At 52.3% G+C, this 17,790-nt stretch overlaps 1 protein-coding gene across 4 annotated transcripts in view; it reads left to right on the plus strand.

Annotated features, from left to right (window-relative positions):
• The window catches only part of ACAN (aggrecan), a 47,632-nt gene that overhangs the window by 11,052 nt on the left and 18,790 nt on the right, over nt 1–17,790 (plus strand). For all 4 annotated transcript variants that reach the window (XM_019726736.3, XM_019726740.3, XM_019726739.3 and 1 more), the window contains exons 2-9: nt 7,283–7,359; nt 9,642–10,025; nt 10,981–11,155; nt 11,686–11,813; nt 13,259–13,552; nt 14,862–15,263; nt 16,043–16,217; nt 16,686–16,813. In XM_019726736.3, the coding sequence (XP_019582295.3) occupies nt 7,290–7,359; nt 9,642–10,025; nt 10,981–11,155; nt 11,686–11,813; nt 13,259–13,552; nt 14,862–15,263; nt 16,043–16,217; nt 16,686–16,813 (1,756 nt within the window). In that variant the 5' untranslated portion in view covers nt 7,283–7,289. The remainder of the gene's footprint in view (nt 1–7,282; nt 7,360–9,641; nt 10,026–10,980; nt 11,156–11,685; nt 11,814–13,258; nt 13,553–14,861; nt 15,264–16,042; nt 16,218–16,685; nt 16,814–17,790) is intronic.

The raw sequence follows: 17,790 nt of genomic DNA on the forward strand, positions 1-17,790 counted from the left end.
AGGAATTCGGCTGTAACCCCCCAAATCTCATGGCCTTTTTTGGCATTCAGGCATTTCACCAGGACCCTCGGCTTCTAGAAACCTTTACCAAAGATCATTTTTGAAACCTGGGCTCAATTGCGACCCAGGGAGGCCACCAAGGAGTCACACTGGGTCCCCTAGCACCTTAGCAAATTCCTGCGGGAGGGAGCTCTCTGTCCTGCCTGGTTGGCGGTCAGCACGAGTCGCAGGAACTCAGCTCTTGGCCCAAGATCCCTGCCCCAGGAAAGGTGCTTGTGCCTGATGGAAAGTTTGGGCTGAAAGACACTCCTTTCCAAAATCCCAGGTCCGATATTTACACAACGTCTGAAATTAATTCGAGAAAACCTCCAAGTGCCCAGGCTGGAACGGAAGACTGAGAACAGGAAGGGGCAGGTCTCAAGTACCAGGTTTTTTTCCACAAAGGGAACAGGTCAACGCTCACATCCCTGGTGGGTGACTCGGGAGCCATGAATCGTGCCATGTACCTCTCTACTTTAAACTGGTTTTACTGGAAACTTGCAGTTGAGAGCAGGGAGAGGTGGACCTCACGGGGAAAGGCTGATGGTGCCCTCCAGTGCCCACCCGTGTCCAGGCATGGCTTCAGGGCCAGGGACGGCTGCAGTTGCCCCACCCTTAGGAAGCACCACCCATGACCAGCTTGCCTTCCCAGCTCCTGGACTCCCAGCTCCTTGGAAATGCAGCCTTCCTCAGGTGCCAGCGTGGCTCTGAGTTCTATTTTGTCCGTGGGTGCTGTCTCTGGAGTCCCCCACCCGTCCCTGCTTGGCCCATCCTGCCCCACTCCTGGTCCATGAGACCACTGTGTAAGTTTATTCTGGCTGTAAAATGCTCATTGTAGAGAGGGGATGGCTGTCCTCACTCAGTGACAACAGAGACGCTCTGAGAGTGACAAGCCTTGTGTCACTGGAGAGGGCAGTGGCAGCATTAGCATCTTCCTTTACAGTCCACAGTTTTATTTGAACCCACATCCTGTGTACACCCAGGCTTGGGGGTGAATGCATGAGTGAGCCCTAGGTGAACCAAGGTGGGGGGAGGGGTGCTGTTGTTTGCTATCCTTGCAGATGAAATGAACATCCACATGAGGCAGCATTTAAATTACATCTAGGAGCAAGTAATAAAATAGGAATAAGGAAATCAGTAATGTGGAAAAGACACAAATACAGAGAGAGAGAGAGACAGAGAGAATAAGGAAGAGGAGGAAGGGAGAAGAAGGGAATACAAAAAAGTATTAGCATCCACAAAAATTACCTTCACAATTTTCCTGGTGGTAAAGCTTGCGTTATGGTACCAGTTTACAGATGGGAAAACTGAGGGCTTACATGAGTTCCACAGTGAGTTACGAAGGGGTAAGACTGGCATCAGCTTCCTGGCTCCCGCTTTCCACACCATCTCATCGTGTCTGCTTAGAATATGTGGGAAATCAGCAGCTGCAGTTGGGGTCACTCTGGCCAGATGTGTCCGTGGGGTGGAAAAGCTGCATTTTTCCCCATGCTGGCTGTAAAGTCCCAATCTCAAGTGCACATGCCACCACTTCCATGCACAGATGTAGGATGGGTCTTGTCCATGAAGCAGTGTTGGGAGATTAGCCTGTAAATAAGTGATGTGCTAGAGGCTGGCGGCTGGGGGAATGGGTGACCTTGGTCCTTTCCAATCCCTCCCCTCAGGACTAAGTCACAGACACAGAGCCACTTGGTTACTGGCAAATCTTACTGGTTCACCAGTGTACCAAATTCCAAGGTCTACCCATTCATCCAACAAGTAGGTACCAAATACCATTTCTGTTGTTCCCAGCGCTGTGTGAGTTAACACAGAGGGTGGTGGTGTTGTTTTTCAACTTAAACTTGACTTTCAGCCTTAAGGAGGTCACAGTGCGCTTGATGAAGCAAAGCTAGCGTATGTAAAACAATAGGAGAACATGTAAGCGCTAACGTGGCTGTAGAAGCAGTCACACTTGGGAGAGCAGAATCACGGGGAAGGAGGAGGTTGCCTGGAGGACATGGGAGCCCCGTAGGGTCAGGGCAGGGGGGTGGGGGGCACTTACTATCTCTTATCCAGCAAACATGGGCTGAGTCAGCCCTGATGTGGCGGGACGGCTGGGCCTGAGAAGATGACATGGAGATGAATGGGACCCTGCCCTGCCCTAAGGCTAGCAAACTGGTTCAAGGACCCCTGGGACTCATGCAGGTCAGTACAATGAATGGAAAGTGAGGCTTCGAGAGAGAGAAAAAGACAGGTACCCGTTATCCTTCCCCCAGCCTTGTTCTTTATTAGTATTAGTTACCCCAGTAGTGTGCTGGAAAGCTCACTCAAAAAGGGGAGAAGAGAGAAAGCCCTCATTTTCAGTGTTTGCTGATTTCCATGGTGTAAATACTCCCATCGTGACCAATTTCAACCTACCGACATGACATCACTAAACACACAGTTGGGAAGACATGTTTGGAATGGGGTCTGGCGAGCTGGTGCAAGCAAGCTCCAGTACACCTCTGGCTCTGGGGACCTGGGACAGGGAGACACTGATTGTCACACTGCTGGGCTGCAATGGACTGTGACCTCCCAAAGTCACATGCCGTACTGAGGTGCTAGCATAAATCTATACAGCCTTGCACATCACAAGCAATACATGTACATCTCTAGCTGAGATTTACTGAATGCAAAAGGGGAAAGGGCTGCCTCAGAAGGCTTTGCCCCTGCCTCCTGGGTGCTCAACAGATGTGAGCCTCCAGGCCCACCCCTCCTCCCTCGGAGGCCTGGAGTGGAAGGAAGTGACTTTTCAGGTACTTACTATATTCCCATTTGTGTATTCATTCAGCAGACACTTCCCAGTTGCCTTGCTCCGTCCAGGGCTCTCTGCTGAAGCCCAGGGAGACCGAGGAATGAGACAGACATGCTCTCTGCCCTGTATCGCTCTCAAACAGGATTATGACAGACGGGTCTGTAGAACCAGTTCTGGTCCTGGCTCCGTCTCCAACTTACTGTGTGGCCTTGAGCAAATCTCTTAACCTCTTTGGGCCCGTTTCCTCACCTGTAGAATGAAGGGATCGGGCTTGACGTCCACTCAAGTCTGTATAAGCTCTGACCTTCTGTGGCTCTGGGGAGGGAGGAGAGGTCAAGAAGCTCCCCGAGGAAGAGCTAAAGGGACTGGGGAAGTCTTCAGGGAGAACAGCAGACGGGAGAGCAGATCAGCTTGAAGATCTGTCATGAGTCTCATGAAAGAGGCATGGACATGTTGAGTGTGGTCCCTGAGGGTAGAAGTCATGAGTGGAAATTATAATAGGAGTGGGTCATTTTGATTCCATCTTGGAAGGTCTTGAGCCCATTGACAGCTGCCCAGTCATGGCACAGGCCACCTTGTGAAGGGATGAGCACACGTTCTGCTCAGTCAGTGGCTTGGCCGTGTGGACAGGGTCTCTGGCGGGGAGGTCACGACGGGGAAACCCCAGAGGTATTAGCTCTGAAGGAACAACAACAGAAAAAGGCATTTGGTCCACAGTGTTACGTGGAGAAAGCAAACAGGCCACAAACAGATGACAATTCCCTCAAACACAAGTAGTTGTCATAGGAAAAAAACTACAAGGAAAACTATGAAAACACACCTAATGGTTGGATTGGAACTTGGGATTCTGGTGATTGGTTTTCTCTGTTTCCCAAGTGTTTCGTAGTATGGTGAGGTTGTTTTTTTGAAATCAAGGCAGTTTTATTCTTTTTGGAAAGTCATCTAGTCCCTCCCTCATCCTAAGACAAGCAACCTTCCTACAACCACTAAACTCTCTTCCAGTCCCCACCTTCCGAGAGGCTCCCCCAGGCCTGACACCAGACAGGAGGGGGGGAGACTGGCATTGATGGATGCCTGCTGAGTGCCAGATTCTGTGCTGAGGACACAGTTCCTACTCTCAAGAGGAGGGGACTGACAGTCTTTAAACAGCCATGGGGGTGGGTCCTGTATTATTAAAGCAGTAGGTGTCCTGCTCTCGGACCCCGCAGAGGGACTCCAGCCTTCCCCTGGGTCAGCGTGGGTGCTTTGGTGGCACTGCTCTGGCCAGAGTGGGCGTCCCATGGTTCCCACGCATGCTCACTCCCTCCGAGTTTTCTGGATCTCAGCAGTAGGGTCACGGGCAGGTGGCTGGTCATTCTAGAGTGCAGCCCCTCAGAGCCCTCATCCACTTTGATTCACTGTGTCCCTCAGCCTGCAAGGGTCAGAGTTGTCATCAAAAATGACAACCTCTACTTTTCTCTTGTGAATTTTGCTAAACACTGAAGATGCTGGAGCTGTTTAACTTTATCTTGGGGAAAAGCCTCAGAAAACCTGGTTTACTGGTGTCGTGGAACCTCTGACTACTTTCAAAGCATGATTAGTCATCAAAAAACACAGAACGAAAAAAAAAAAAAAACAGCAGGTAGCTGAGCCAGGATCAGGCCCCAGGTCTGGGGGTCTCCACTGCACTTGAAAAGGAATTCATGGCAAACTGGTGAGCTGCCCGTTCAGTCCCATAATTTGAGGAATAAAAGCCAGGGCCCCAGGTAGGTTGGTAACTATGGGACAGAGTCTAGCTGATGAGGAGATAAAGGGTCTCTCTCTCTCTCACACACACACACACCCCGGCCTTCACCCAGCAGCATCCACTTCCTGCTCCCCGAAGCCCTTCTTTCGCTGATTTCAGGCACCCTCTTTTCCCTTCCCTGCCCCACGGACACAGTCTCCTCAGCACCATCTAACTTTGCTCTGGTGGAGAAAAGCCTCCCTATTGACGGGCTGGCAGAGTCCATCTCCTCTCACATAAAAGACTTCAGTGAGTCCTGGAGATACTTGGAACCCAGACAGAATGGAATTTCTCCCTATTTTCTTTACAGCTAAGAAAACACAAACACAAGAGCATATTTGTGACGATATTTCTATCCCAAAGTTTGTCTTTAAAAAAGAAGAAGAAATAAAATTAGTTTCGCTGCCCACTCCACCCCCAACCCAAATCCCCACCCTTTTTATTTCTGGTCGAGGCCAGGGAGGAAAACAGAGCAGGGCCCGAGCCCCACAGAGAACCACAGCATCCTGGACAATATTGGGCTTGTTCAGAGAGGGAGGGAAGAAACACAAGTCTGAAAACATACACAGAACTTCCCAGCGAAGGGTGTCCTGAGGGAAGAGGAACAGGCGGGCCTTGTGTGTGCACACGAATCCCTCAGACTCTGGGAAGAGAGGAGCCCACAAGTCTAGCCCCCTCCCCAGAGTGGACGGGACCCCTTACCTTTTGAGCCGCTGGGGGACTATTTCCCCGGATGACAGCGGCCCCTCACGGTGCCAGCAACTAAAGACCTAGAGAGAGAGAGATTTTTTTTCTCTAAGGAGAAAAATCCCTGAGGAGAAGTGATGGAAAGATCAGTCAAACCAAGAGGCGAGGGTCCCCCAGAGTTCTGGGCTCCACCCACCCCTCCCCCATGCATTCCTAGCATGGGTACCCCAGGAGCTCCCTCGTCCCCGGATCCATCCAGCCTTCCAGACCTGATGATGACCGAGCCAACAGCGACACCTGCTGGGCTGTCAGGTTCTGCCAGAGCCAAGGTCAGGGAGGCTCAAGCCACCTCCTCAGCTGAGAGTCACTCCCAGCTTTGGAGAGCTCCATGCTTATCTTTAGTCCCAGCTTCCTCTCCCCTCCCCGTGGAGTGTCTGTGATGCAAACATGTCCGAAACCAAGGCTAACTGCTCACGGACTGGAGAGAAGGGCGGGGTAGGCGCCAATTGCCCATGCAGGCCCATCCACCAGCACAACCCCCAAATATCATGGGGCAGGCACCGTGAAGTGCAGGCCCTGGCGTATAGACAGCGGTGCTCCATCTTGGCTGCATAATACCTTCTGGGGAGCTTTTTAAACGCCTGAGGGCCAGGCTGAAGCCTGAGTGATTTCAGTGTACAGCCGAGGTGACAGCCATTGCTCTGTTTGGTCTCCTGTAAATTCAGTTGGACTTTCTTGGGGTCTGCGTATACCTGCCCACTTGGAGACAGGGTCACAGTCGTATAGAGGATGTCCTTTATGTGGTGTTTGCCACAGATTTGTATACTTAGCATGACAGTTTTCCAGCAGATGACAAGGGAGGCTTGCTTTCTGTGTGTGTGTGTGTGTGTGTGTGTGTGTGTGTGTGTGTGTGTGTGTGGTGTTTTTTTAACTCATATGAAGTCATTGTTTGGGCCAGCTGGAGAGCTCCAGGGTCTCTAGGCTCTTGTCTCTCCTAAATTATTAATCTGTCCATCCTGCAGCCTCCTCAGAGCTCTGTGGGTAGCGTCCTTCCCCTGACTTGAGCCAGATCTCAGACTCTTGCCCGAATCTTTGGCACATTCTCCATTCTAAAACACATGAGGTTTCTGGAGTTGAAGTTGGTGGCAGGTCTGGATTTCATCAGGAAAGTTGGGTAACTCGTGATAGTTCTCCGGGCCTGAACCTGAAGTTTCTCCAGAGAGACAGAACGAATTGGATGTGGATATAAATATATAAATGTGTATATATATATATATATATATATATATATATATATATATATATATATATATATGGAGAGAGAGAGAGAGAGAGAGAGAGAGAGAGAGAGAGAGAGAGAGAGAGAGAGAGATTTACTATAAGGAATTGGCTCACAGATCATGAAAGCATTAAGCAGACTGGAGACCCAGGAGAGCCAGGGTGGGGGTTCCAGCCTGAATCTGCCAGCTTGAGACTCAGGACGAGCCCGATGTTCCAGTCGCATCCAAAGGCAGTTTCAAGGTCATCAGGCCAAGGAATTATCTCTTACTCCAGGAAGGTTCAGCGTTTTTGTTCTATTCAGGCCCTCAACTGACGGGACGCAGCTCACCCACAGTAGGGAAGGTAATACGTTTTACTGGTCTGCCGATTTTAGTGTTAAAGCTCATCCAAAAACACCGCAGACACACCAGAATAATGTTTGGCTACCTACGTGAGCACGCTGTGGCCCAGTCAAGCGCTGAGAATATCAACCATCACTGCTATCCTTTAGGATAGTGCCTTCACCATTGGAAGATGGGAAGTTCCCTCGAAAAGGTCGGAGGAGGTTTCCAGCCTGAGAGTTGTCATTTCACTGGGAATCTGTGAGGGTTCTTGGAGAACCAGATGCAGCCTCCTTATCTTGATGTGACTATAGGTCCTTGAGGGTAGTTTGTCACCTTGTCTTGTGTGTCACATGGCCCTCCGCGACCTCACCATATCCAAACCTCCAAATAACGCCTCTGCCTCCCCTTTTTCAGGTGAACTATGACCACTTTACTCTTGGTGTTTGTGACTCTGAGGGTCATGACCGCAGCCGTCCCAGTAGAAGCTTCAGGTGAGGACCTTCCCACACGTCTCACGAATCCAGCAGGCGCTGACGTCTGCATTCGGGGTCTTGGGTACTGAAGCTGGTGCTGCTACTCCCAGCGATAGAATGTCCCCTCTCCTGGCTTTTTCCTGGCCCTGGCCCTTTTCTATCAAGTGTCACTGCAGTGGGAGAGCACCTGTGTATGTGAACACACATGCATGCCTCCAGGAGCCCTCTAAGATGGACGGCTGGGGCCTGGGCGGGCCTGGCAGGTGCCCCCCTTCCCAGTACCCTCTCCATGGATCTCACCTAGAACAGCGGCACACTGAGTTTAGGGTCGGGGCAGGATATAGATAAAGCAAAAGAAGAAAACGTTGCCCAGGGAAGATCAGCTGGAGCGTCAGAGAAAATCGCCTGAGAAACGGTCAGAAAGAAGCCCCAGTAAATCCCACGGGTCTTTGTCTTTCTCGGCAAACCGTCCTCGGGAAGCCCACCACCTGGCCTCTTGCGTGTGGCAGGTACCACCTAGGGTTCATCAAGCACTGAACCCAATGAACAAACTCCAAGGACCCCAGGATGGGCTTGCCCCAAAGTGGGATGCAGCTCATTCAGACCCAGGGAAGACAGGCCCCTGCTCTGTACCACCCCCGCCCCGCCCCTCCACCCAGTGACCCTCCTCCAGCCCCAGTGCTCCCTAAAGGGTGAGGAATCTGTAGGGCCAATAAGATGTGTCCACGCACATCAATGCCCCCCCTTTAGACCACACTCTGGGAACCCAGGGCACCCAGAAGTCCCTGCCTGGTTGGACCCAAACCACTTCCAAGGCCACATGGGTCTCCCCTCTGAGTCCCTTCTATATAGGGGCACCACAGCCCTGGTGTGAGCCACCCCTAGGCCCAAGGGAGAGGTTAAGGGGTGGCTGTTTGCATGGAGCATGGACAGCGCTGGGATAAACAGTGTAGAGCAGTGATGGGAACAGAAGGGGACCTGGTTCCCCCTCCTCCCACCTGGACTCCACATCCCAGCGCCAAACTCTAGGGAACCCAAGAATGCTACAGTTGAATATGGCTTTTCATTTTGAAAGGTATCGTTGTCAAATAGGAAGATAGAATATATTTTATTTAACAATCTGTTAGCTTGATTTATAACCTTTAAATATTTAGACATATGGTATCTGGGTCTCCATGTGTCCTCTTACTCCAGGACCCACAAATATCCAGCCCCTGGCTGTAACCTGGGGTGGTTTGCCCACACAGGCAAACCAGTTCACTGGTGGTTGGTGGAGAACTTTAAACGCTGCGGAGCTGGGCGCTGCCATCACTTTCAGCTCTCCGCAGAGGACCACCACCGCTAAAGCCATGCCGTGTTGTGGGGCTAGGGCTGAGCATTCAAAGGGAGATTTTTGTGGAATGGCTTCGTGGTGACTACCCAGGACATCAAAAGGTTAGGACTGGACCCCAAACATTCCTGGCTCCCCTCTTTCTTGCCCTGTTATGTACCTACCACCCACAAACATCTGAAACATTTTTATGTTCAACCTGTAGGCTCTCCTGGAGAAAAGGGTTCCATAAGGGTATGACTCACCATGAAAGATGCTATTTTTTCAAAAGCTGTTTCTTTCCCATTCCAGGAAGACCTTTTACTTCTAACATGGTTCGGTAAACACACTATCTTCTCTATGAATAGTCTCCGTGATTTTTTTATGGAGCCCCAACATATCCCACCCCCACCCCCATCTGACTCTTTGCAGCCTTAAATGTGTGATCTTCTCGACGCTTCTCCAGCTAGATCCCTGATTCCCCAACAGCAGGAGAGAATGTCTTATCCTTCTGCAAAGCCGGGATGGAGCCCAAGGCAGACCTCCTCATGTGGGACATATCTCTGAAGTTTTGTCTCTTAGCTTTTAAAGCGGTGTTGATTTCTTTCTTCCCCAAAATAATTTTTCCCCAAGTCTTTGAGTCAAGCTGTCACTCCAGGAAGACGGGTAGTGTTTATCCTATGGCTTGGCATCCCTAAGGGTACCGCAGTTTGAGAAACAGAGAGGCGGTCTCAGTTCTGAAGTTCCTCCTGCCCTCCTCGGCAACCCTTTTCTGGCTCCATAGTTCTGGTCTTGAGGTGCAGACACCATGGGCCTTGAGGAGTACTGCTCCAGAGAGGGTGTTGCAAGGCTTCCTGGGAATTCCATACGGTGCAGCGCGTCCCCCTCCACAGATGCAGACAGGCTGCTTGGAAGTTGTCATTTCCAGAAGGACTGACAAGGAGGCAGGGTGGTCGTCTCTCCGCACTAATAGATTCCTCTCTCACCACAGACCCTGACAACTCGCTGAGTGTCAGCATCCCCGAACCGTCCCCACTGCGGGTCCTCCTGGGGACCTCCCTCACCATCCCCTGCTATTTCATCGACCCCATGCACCCTGTGACCACCGCCCCTTCCACCGCCCCCCTCACCCCGAGAATCAAGTGGAGCCACATTTCCAAGGAGAAGGAAGTGGTACTGCTGGTGGCCACGGAAGGACAGGTGAGGGTCAACAGTGCCTACCAGGACAAAGTGTCACTGCCCAACTACCCAGCCATCCCCAGCGATGCCACCCTGGAGATCCAGAACCTGCGCTCCAATGACTCTGGGATCTACCGCTGTGAGGTGATGCACGGCATTGAGGACAGCGAGGCCACCCTGGAGGTCGTGGTGAAAGGTGAGAGCCGCCCCAGGGACGCTGGTTCACCTGTGGGAAGAACCCCAATGCTGTCCTCCCCCTGTGGACCCAGGCAGGTGGGCGCTGAAATCCCAGCTCCCGCCCTCCCCACACACACACCAGTCTGCATTACTTAACTTCCTTCTGTTGTAACAGGAAGCTGGTAAGGTCATTCTCTCTGGATGAGGAGGGGATTAACTCCTTCCTGGCCACAGTCACATGGAAATGACAGTTTGTGTTTTGCCATGATCCTGTGATTCCATGGGCCTCGTCATCATCCCCATTGTAGAGATGAGCACACTGAGGCTGAGTGACTTGCCTTAAGTTGCCCTAGAATGAGTCAGAGCAGCTCCTGACTCTCCATCCAGGTGTCTTTTCCCTCCCCCACTCCCCACCCCAATTCTCAGTTCCAGAAGCCAAAGAAAGGGAGGAAGAACCCCCCCACACCCTGGTCCCCTTACTCTCAATGGCCCAAGGAGAATGGTTGTGTCCTTGGTTGACTTCAGAACTTTGGTCAGCACCAGATTTTTCTTGTTGGATGGCTCTGTCCAAGACGATCCACTCCTGGGGGTGCCTGCAACAGGGTTCCCTCCAGGATGCCCCTGGGCTGAGGGTGCACGCGGCTCTAAGTGTCTGCTTCCCCAAATCAAATGTGTGGCCTTGGAGTGACAAGAAAAATTATAAAATTTTAGTTCAATTCAAAGACCTTTCTGATTCTCAGAATTACAGGTATTCAAAAAAGTTGCCTTGTGAGTAGTGAGGTCCCCGTTACTGGACATATTCCAGCAAAGGCAAAAGGACCACATGCAACTGTGGAAGGGGGGGGTCCACGCATGAGCTAGAGGCCCAAAGCAGATGACGCCAAGGTCCCTAGGACTCGTGCCGGCATGCTGCGAGGACCTCAGTCCCAAGAGGCCATGCCTGACCTGCTCTCTGGCCCGCGCCTGTCTTGCAGGCATTGTGTTCCATTACAGAGCCATCTCCACACGCTATACCCTGGACTTTGACAGGGCGCAGCGAGCCTGCCTGCAAAACAGCGCCATCATCGCCACTCCCGAGCAGCTGCAGGCCGCCTACGAGGACGGCTTCCACCAGTGTGATGCCGGCTGGCTGGCCGACCAGACTGTCAGGTGAGCCCCCAGGCCACCAGCCGAGGGGGGTGGGCGATGGGCTGGAGCACTGAGCAGCACTGAGCTGGTGCCAACATGATGCCATGGGCAGCCACGGTTAGGGTGGTGGCCAACTGTAGGTCATGCACCCGAAGACCAGTCCCCATCCATGTGATTCTGACCTGCAGTGGAGTGAGTGGCTGCTCGCAGATTTGCTCACGTGAACATTCTCTCCGTGCAAATTACACACCATCGTTCTTCCCCAAATATTTACTACCTGGCCGTTTACAGAAAAGGTTGGCAGGCCCCTGACAGAACGTGTTTGGCGCCAATAAATATTCAGTAAAGTGGGCTGCCTTTCATTACCCATAGCTGCGAAAATACGCATCTCGATAAAGCTGGAGAAAAACTTGTGAAAATAAATAGTCCACACATCCAGGACAGACGCGGGCAAACGCATCAGTAAGCCACCACTTCCTCCCATGAGGGAGGAGGACACAGGCCCGCTCTGTCCCCTCGTGTCACACCCTCCCACTTTGGGTTCCTGGCAGGTACCCCATCCACACTCCCCGAGAAGGCTGCTATGGGGACAAAGATGAATTTCCTGGTGTGAGAACCTATGGCATCCGTGACACCAATGAGACTTACGACGTGTACTGCTTCGCGGAGGAGATGGAGGGTAAGGCCACCCTGCCCCTTCCCAGAGCCCTCTTTCAATCCCCTTTACCTTACTCACACTTGGGATCATGAGGGCCTCTTCGGGTAGAGCACTAACTAGGGCACCACAGACTTGACCCCCATTCTGCCAAGTCCAGAGGGTGTTGAGGGGGAAGCATGGGGAAGCAAGGGTCCCAGGCTCCTGCAAACTATCTGATGCCACCACTGGGCCCAAGAATACTTGTTGCTGGTCCCTCACCTGGAACTGCCCCTTCCAGCCAGGATCCCTGCTGCTCTGACCAGCCATCACTGTCCCAAGGTCCTCTGCACCAGCAAAACCAGCCCAGGCTTGTCACCTTCACAAAGGCTGGGCCCATCAGAATCATAGTTCCCAAGAAAGCTGGCTTCCCAGCCCCCTTCTCTCAGCTGTTGCCAGCCCCCAGCCCTGCCCAGGCCATTCCCATGGACTAGTTCTGGAGCGCTCCGGAGCCAGCAGGAAGGAACCCGGAATCTTTCTCTGGTTTGTAAAGGGCACTAATTTTGGTCACGGTCAGAGCTACCAGTTACCCAGGCATGTGGACGGCACCCCTTCCCCCATGTGCACCCATGCATTCCTTTTGACATTCCAGACTCTGCCACCTCAGCGCCCGCCCCCAAGCTCACAGCTTCCCCAGGGCCAAGAAGAAGCGTGCTACCGTGGCTCATTCCGAGGCAGCGCCAGTCCCCAGCTCTCTCACCACCATAGCTCCCTTTCCTCATTCTCACCCCAGGGGCCAAACTGGAGCTATTAAGTAACAAGTATTTGTGTTCCCATTTTTGGCTAACCAACGACAAATATAACAGCCAATCAGAGCTGTCACTGAATGGAGAGAATCAGAACTATCTCAGAGCCCATGCCCTCAGCCCGACCCCTACCCCTACCCCTGGCAAAACCTTTTCAGGTTTTGGAAATAGTAAAGAGTTCACAGCCCCCACTAATGCCCTTATGGACGCTTTGGGGCCTGGAGACCCCAATTTGGGAACCAGCGCTCTAAGGGTCAAAGTCTGATGTCTGCTTTTGCCATCAGAATTAGAATTTTTTAAAAAGATTACTTGAGTGGGTGATGCTTACCTCACAGGAAAGGTGCCCTAGTGGTGGGAAGGTCCCCAGCAAAGTGAGGAGCCCACGTGCTCTGAGCGGGAGTATTTCATCCTGGGCCTTATATTTGCTCTCTGCTTTCCGCACCTCCTTGCCATTCTGGCAGCTTCTTTCATGATCCCCCTGTTTCAGGAAACCAGTGCCACCCTGCTCAGAAGCCCATGGGAACTGAAGGGCAGGATCTGAGCTACGGGAAGGGCTTTGAGAAGTGGGAGTCCAAAACAAGTTAGAAGGCGCTCGAGACCTGGAGGCACCTCATGGGTCTCCCTGGGGCCCCAGAGCAGAAGATGGGAGGGAGATGCTCACCCTGCCGTCTGTGTCCTTTGCAGGCGAGGTCTTTTATGCAACATCTCCAGAGAAGTTCACCTTCCAGGAGGCCGCCAATGAGTGCCGGCGGCTGGGTGCCCGGCTGGCCACCACGGGCCAGCTGTACCTGGCCTGGCAGGGCGGCATGGACATGTGCAGTGCCGGCTGGCTGGCCGACCGCAGCGTGCGTTACCCCATCTCCAAGGCCAGGCCCAACTGTGGGGGCAACCTCCTCGGTGTGAGGACCGTCTACCTGCACGCCAACCAGACCGGCTACCCCGACCCCTCATCTCGCTACGACGCTATCTGCTACACAGGTGCGGCTGGGGCTGGAGGCCGGAAGGGGGGTCACCCCACCAAAATTGGGGCCCAGAGGAAGAGATCTTGGAAAAGGAGGCTGGTTTTTACCCCTTCAAGGGGTCACCGGATACGTGAACCCCATGTTTTAACACTCCCCATTTCTATTAGTTCCTGGAAGAGCTACGGTAGAGTTGCAGGCCTGTCTTATCTGCCCAGAACAGGCTTAAAAACATGAGCTTGAGCATCTGCGTTTGCTCAGGCTTGAACCCCAGCTCTGCCACCTGCTACGGTGCAACCATGGGAGAGTCAAGGCACTGAGCCTCACTTTCCTCATCTGTCAAATGGGGAGATGGTGGCACCTCATGGAAGATGGCAGGGCCTGACATGAGACCATGCCCCCACAGGAGGCCACTGTTATCTGCCCTTGAAATTGAATGTGCTTAAAAGGAGGACCAAAGTGTTATTTAAAAGAGTGGCGGGGGGAAAGTTTTGACAGGGATTTTATTTTGAACATTTAGAGGAAAACTTTTTCAAATAAGCTTTTTATCTTATAGTTTACACAATCTAGGTTGTAATTCCAGTTAAGTGCTAGTTCTTGGAGGGGAAAAGACAATTGATAATATGCAGTTGCCTCAATTTTTATGACAAAATTGGTGACAGCGCAGTGGCATAACTCATTCCATATTTAACTTCCACAGTCTGATCTAACCTGAAGAGGGTTATTTTTGCAAAACTAATTAGGATTTCCCCCAAAGCCTCTTTCAACCTTTCAATAGTCTAACCACTCTTCTCGAAGTCATCACGCCTTCATGGATTTTCTCTTTACTGATGATTAACGGTCTCATTTCTGCCCGACCCTCACTTTTTCGTGCCTGAGGTGGGGAGTTATCTTATGTTTCATCAATTTCATGAGCTCCTGCATCTTTGGCGAGATTTCTCAATTGCCCTTTGTAACTGATTTACCTTGTGCCATTGGCTGGTTACAACATCAGATGGTCAACAGGGTGGTCAGAAGACAGGTAAGGAGGTGGCTGGCATTGGTCAGGAAGGGATGCTGCAGCATGACTGGTTTTATAAGCAGTGAGCTGACTGGTCCATATCTCGTGCTACGATGACTTTGCATTCTTTTGCAATCTGGAAACTGTGGGGTCCCCTCTCATGAACAGTCAAATAGACGAGGACCCCACAATGAGCCCAGCAAGGGGCCAGGCACACAGTGGGTGCTTTTTTCCCTGCCCCAGCAGGGAAGGACGTGGAGCCCGTGCTCACCTCCCTCAAACCAGCCCCAGGCCGAGTGGCTAAAGCTTTTCTTTGTCCCTGTCCCAGGTGAAGACTTTGTGGACATCCCAGAGAACTTCTTTGGGGGGGGCGAGGAGGACATCACCATCCAGACAGTGACCTGGCCTGACGTGGAGTTGCCCTTGCCCCGAAACATCACGGAGGGGGAAGCCCGAGGCACCGTGATTCTCACCGTGAAACCCATCTTCCACGGCTCCCCCACTGCCCTGGAGCCCGAGGAGCCCCTCACACTGGCCCCTGACGTGGAGGCCACCACCATCCCTGAGGCTGAGAATGGCACTGAAGAGGCCACGAGGCCCGGGGCCTTTCCCGAGGAGTCCACACCTGGCCTGGGCCCCGCCACCGCCTTCACCAGCGAGGATCTCGTCGTGCAGGTGACCGTAGCCCCAGGTGCCGCCGAGATCCCTGGGCAGCCACGATTGCCGGGGGGTAAGTACCTGCTCCTCGGGGGGCTGCATGGAGCAAGGGGTGGGTGGAGAGAACTTGGACTGGGGGTCTGCACCCTCCACTTAACCTGGGACCTGGGGCCTGGGACAGGCCTCTCTCCTCTCACACGTGGTTCTCCTTGTTTGTAAAACAAAGGGGATAGGTCAGCCCAGTGACGTCCATGCCCTTTTGCCATAAAGCATTTCCTTCAAATCAAGTGGCAGGTGGCAAGCAGCGTATCTCTATCAGGCGGGTAAAGGTGCCAAAGGGGTCTAGGTGAAGCGAAGTGGAGAACGGGCTCATCTGTCGGGTACCCTCCTCACCCCATCGGGTACCTCCACAGAATAGAACCATTTGAAAACTGCCACACTGGGTGACTCCCGGGGCCTGTCACAGCACTGACCCTTCAAGACAGTGGTCCGAAAACTACAGCTCGTGGGCCAAATCCAGTTGCCACCTGTTTCTATACAGCCCGTAAACTAAGAATGCTATGACACTTTTAGATAGTTGGGGGTGGGGAAAATCATAAGAAGACAAATAGTTTGTGACATATAATGAAAATTATATAAAGTTCAAATTCCAAAGTCCACATTAGCTGGGAATAGGATCGGAAGTAGGAAAGCTAGGAGGGGGTTAAGGAAGGTCACGCCTCAAGAAGCCAGGGCTCTCTCCAGGCCCGAAAAGCCTTGAGAACCGGGACCCAGGGGCACCAGCATTGTGGCAACTGGCCCATGCCCTGAGCCTGCCTTGTCTCTCCTTCTTTCCCTCTCCTCCTCTCCCAGGGGTCGTGTTCCACTACCGCCCGGGCTCTGCCCGCTACGCGCTTACCTACGAGGAGGCACAGCAGGCCTGCCTGCGCACGGGGGCGGTCATCGCCTCGCCTGAGCAGCTGCAGGCCGCCTATGAAGCCGGCTACGAGCAGTGCGATGCCGGCTGGTTGCAGGATCAGACCGTCAGGTGACGGAGCAGCCAGACTCCCCTCCCAGCCCAAACCCAACTCTGAGAGGTCAAGATAGGGAGCCACATTGTGGCCCGGCACCCAGGCTTAATTAACCCTGAGGGTTAATGAATGAACCAGTGACTCCATGACTCCCTTCGTTTCTCCCCAGAACTGAAGCATGTTCTGAGAGAATAAGGCCCTGGGTGATGTTAAGTCCTTGGTCATTTCCCCCCAAGACACAAGAGTCCCCCAGTCCCTTCCAGCTTGACCCAGTGCCGTTCCATGCAGTGGGCGCTCTTCTGAAACTAGGAATACCTCAAGAGCCCCCAGACCCTTTGCCCAGTATAAGGGGCTCCTTCGTGGTTTGAATGCCACCAGACAACCAATGACCGTCCCCTGGGGTAGCCTACCATCCGCACCCTGGGGCCCCGTATCCCCCAACGCCTAAGCAGGCCATCATCCACCCCTCCCACCCTCCTTTGCAGATACCCCATTGTGAGCCCACGGACCCCCTGTGTGGGCGACAAGGACAGCAGCCCTGGGGTCAGGACCTACGGCGTGCGCCCACCGTCAGAAACCTATGACGTCTACTGCTACGTGGACAAGCTCGAGGGTACAGGCCCTGTTCTCACATGTCGGGCCCCAGATGGGCAGGGGGCTGACAAGGAAACACAAAGAGGAGGCAATCCACCAGCCACCCCGGCTCTGACCCAGGAGCCTATTTACGAAAGAAGGCCCGCGGCCCCTCTCTCAAGTCAAGCCCTTCTCTGCCTCCCAAGTGGTTTATGTGGATTCCTCCAGCAGGGGATCATTAGCTCCTTAAAAATGCATTGAGTTCTGTGGATAAATAAATCCTTTTACATATACCTGGGGTGCCCAAAAAATGTCTACAAGTGGACACTTTGGTCAGTGTTGCTTAAGCAGTAGTTCGCCATCATCAGAAGTGTCTGGACACTGATGGGAACCACTCTGAGCACCTCTTGTAATTGCAGAAGTCACACGTGACTTGTATTCATCTCTTGTTATTGGTATATATTGAATATTACAATTTTAACACAGTTTTCCGTTCTTAAAATGTGCATACATTTTTTTGGCACCCTCTGTATATATGCCATCTGCCTTGTGGAAAGTCCCAATACCCAGGAACAAATCAAAGGCTCTATCAAATCCAGCAGTAAACACCAAAAGAAACCTCTTTAATTCTGCTCAACTAAGCATTGTCCAAGCTTATTTAACCACGGGTCCTTTATTTTCGTTTTATCTCATTTCTTTTAATTTCAATTAAAGTCACAAAATTACTATTCCACTGAACCCAATTTTGGAACTGCTGGTATTATAGAAAGATTTCAGCATTGCCATTCACTTGTTTCAGGACCTGGATAAATTATTTAACCACTCTAGGCCCCAGTTTCCTCGTCTATAAAATGGGGCTGGTTATGCTCGTATCAGAGGCTTTTTTGAGTATTACATGGGACGTGTATGAAAAATGCCTGGCACAAGTAGGTGTTCAGTAAATGTGAACTTCCTTCCACCAAATCAGACAGGCCCCCTGGGGATAGTCTAGGTGAGTACAATGGTTCCAGGACCCGA

The sequence above is a fragment of the Rhinolophus sinicus genome, chromosome 13 (genome assembly GCF_057876585.1).
Source record: "Rhinolophus sinicus isolate RSI-liver-muscle chromosome 13, RSI-T2T, whole genome shotgun sequence".
Classification (NCBI taxonomy): Eukaryota; Metazoa; Chordata; class Mammalia; order Chiroptera; family Rhinolophidae; genus Rhinolophus; species Rhinolophus sinicus.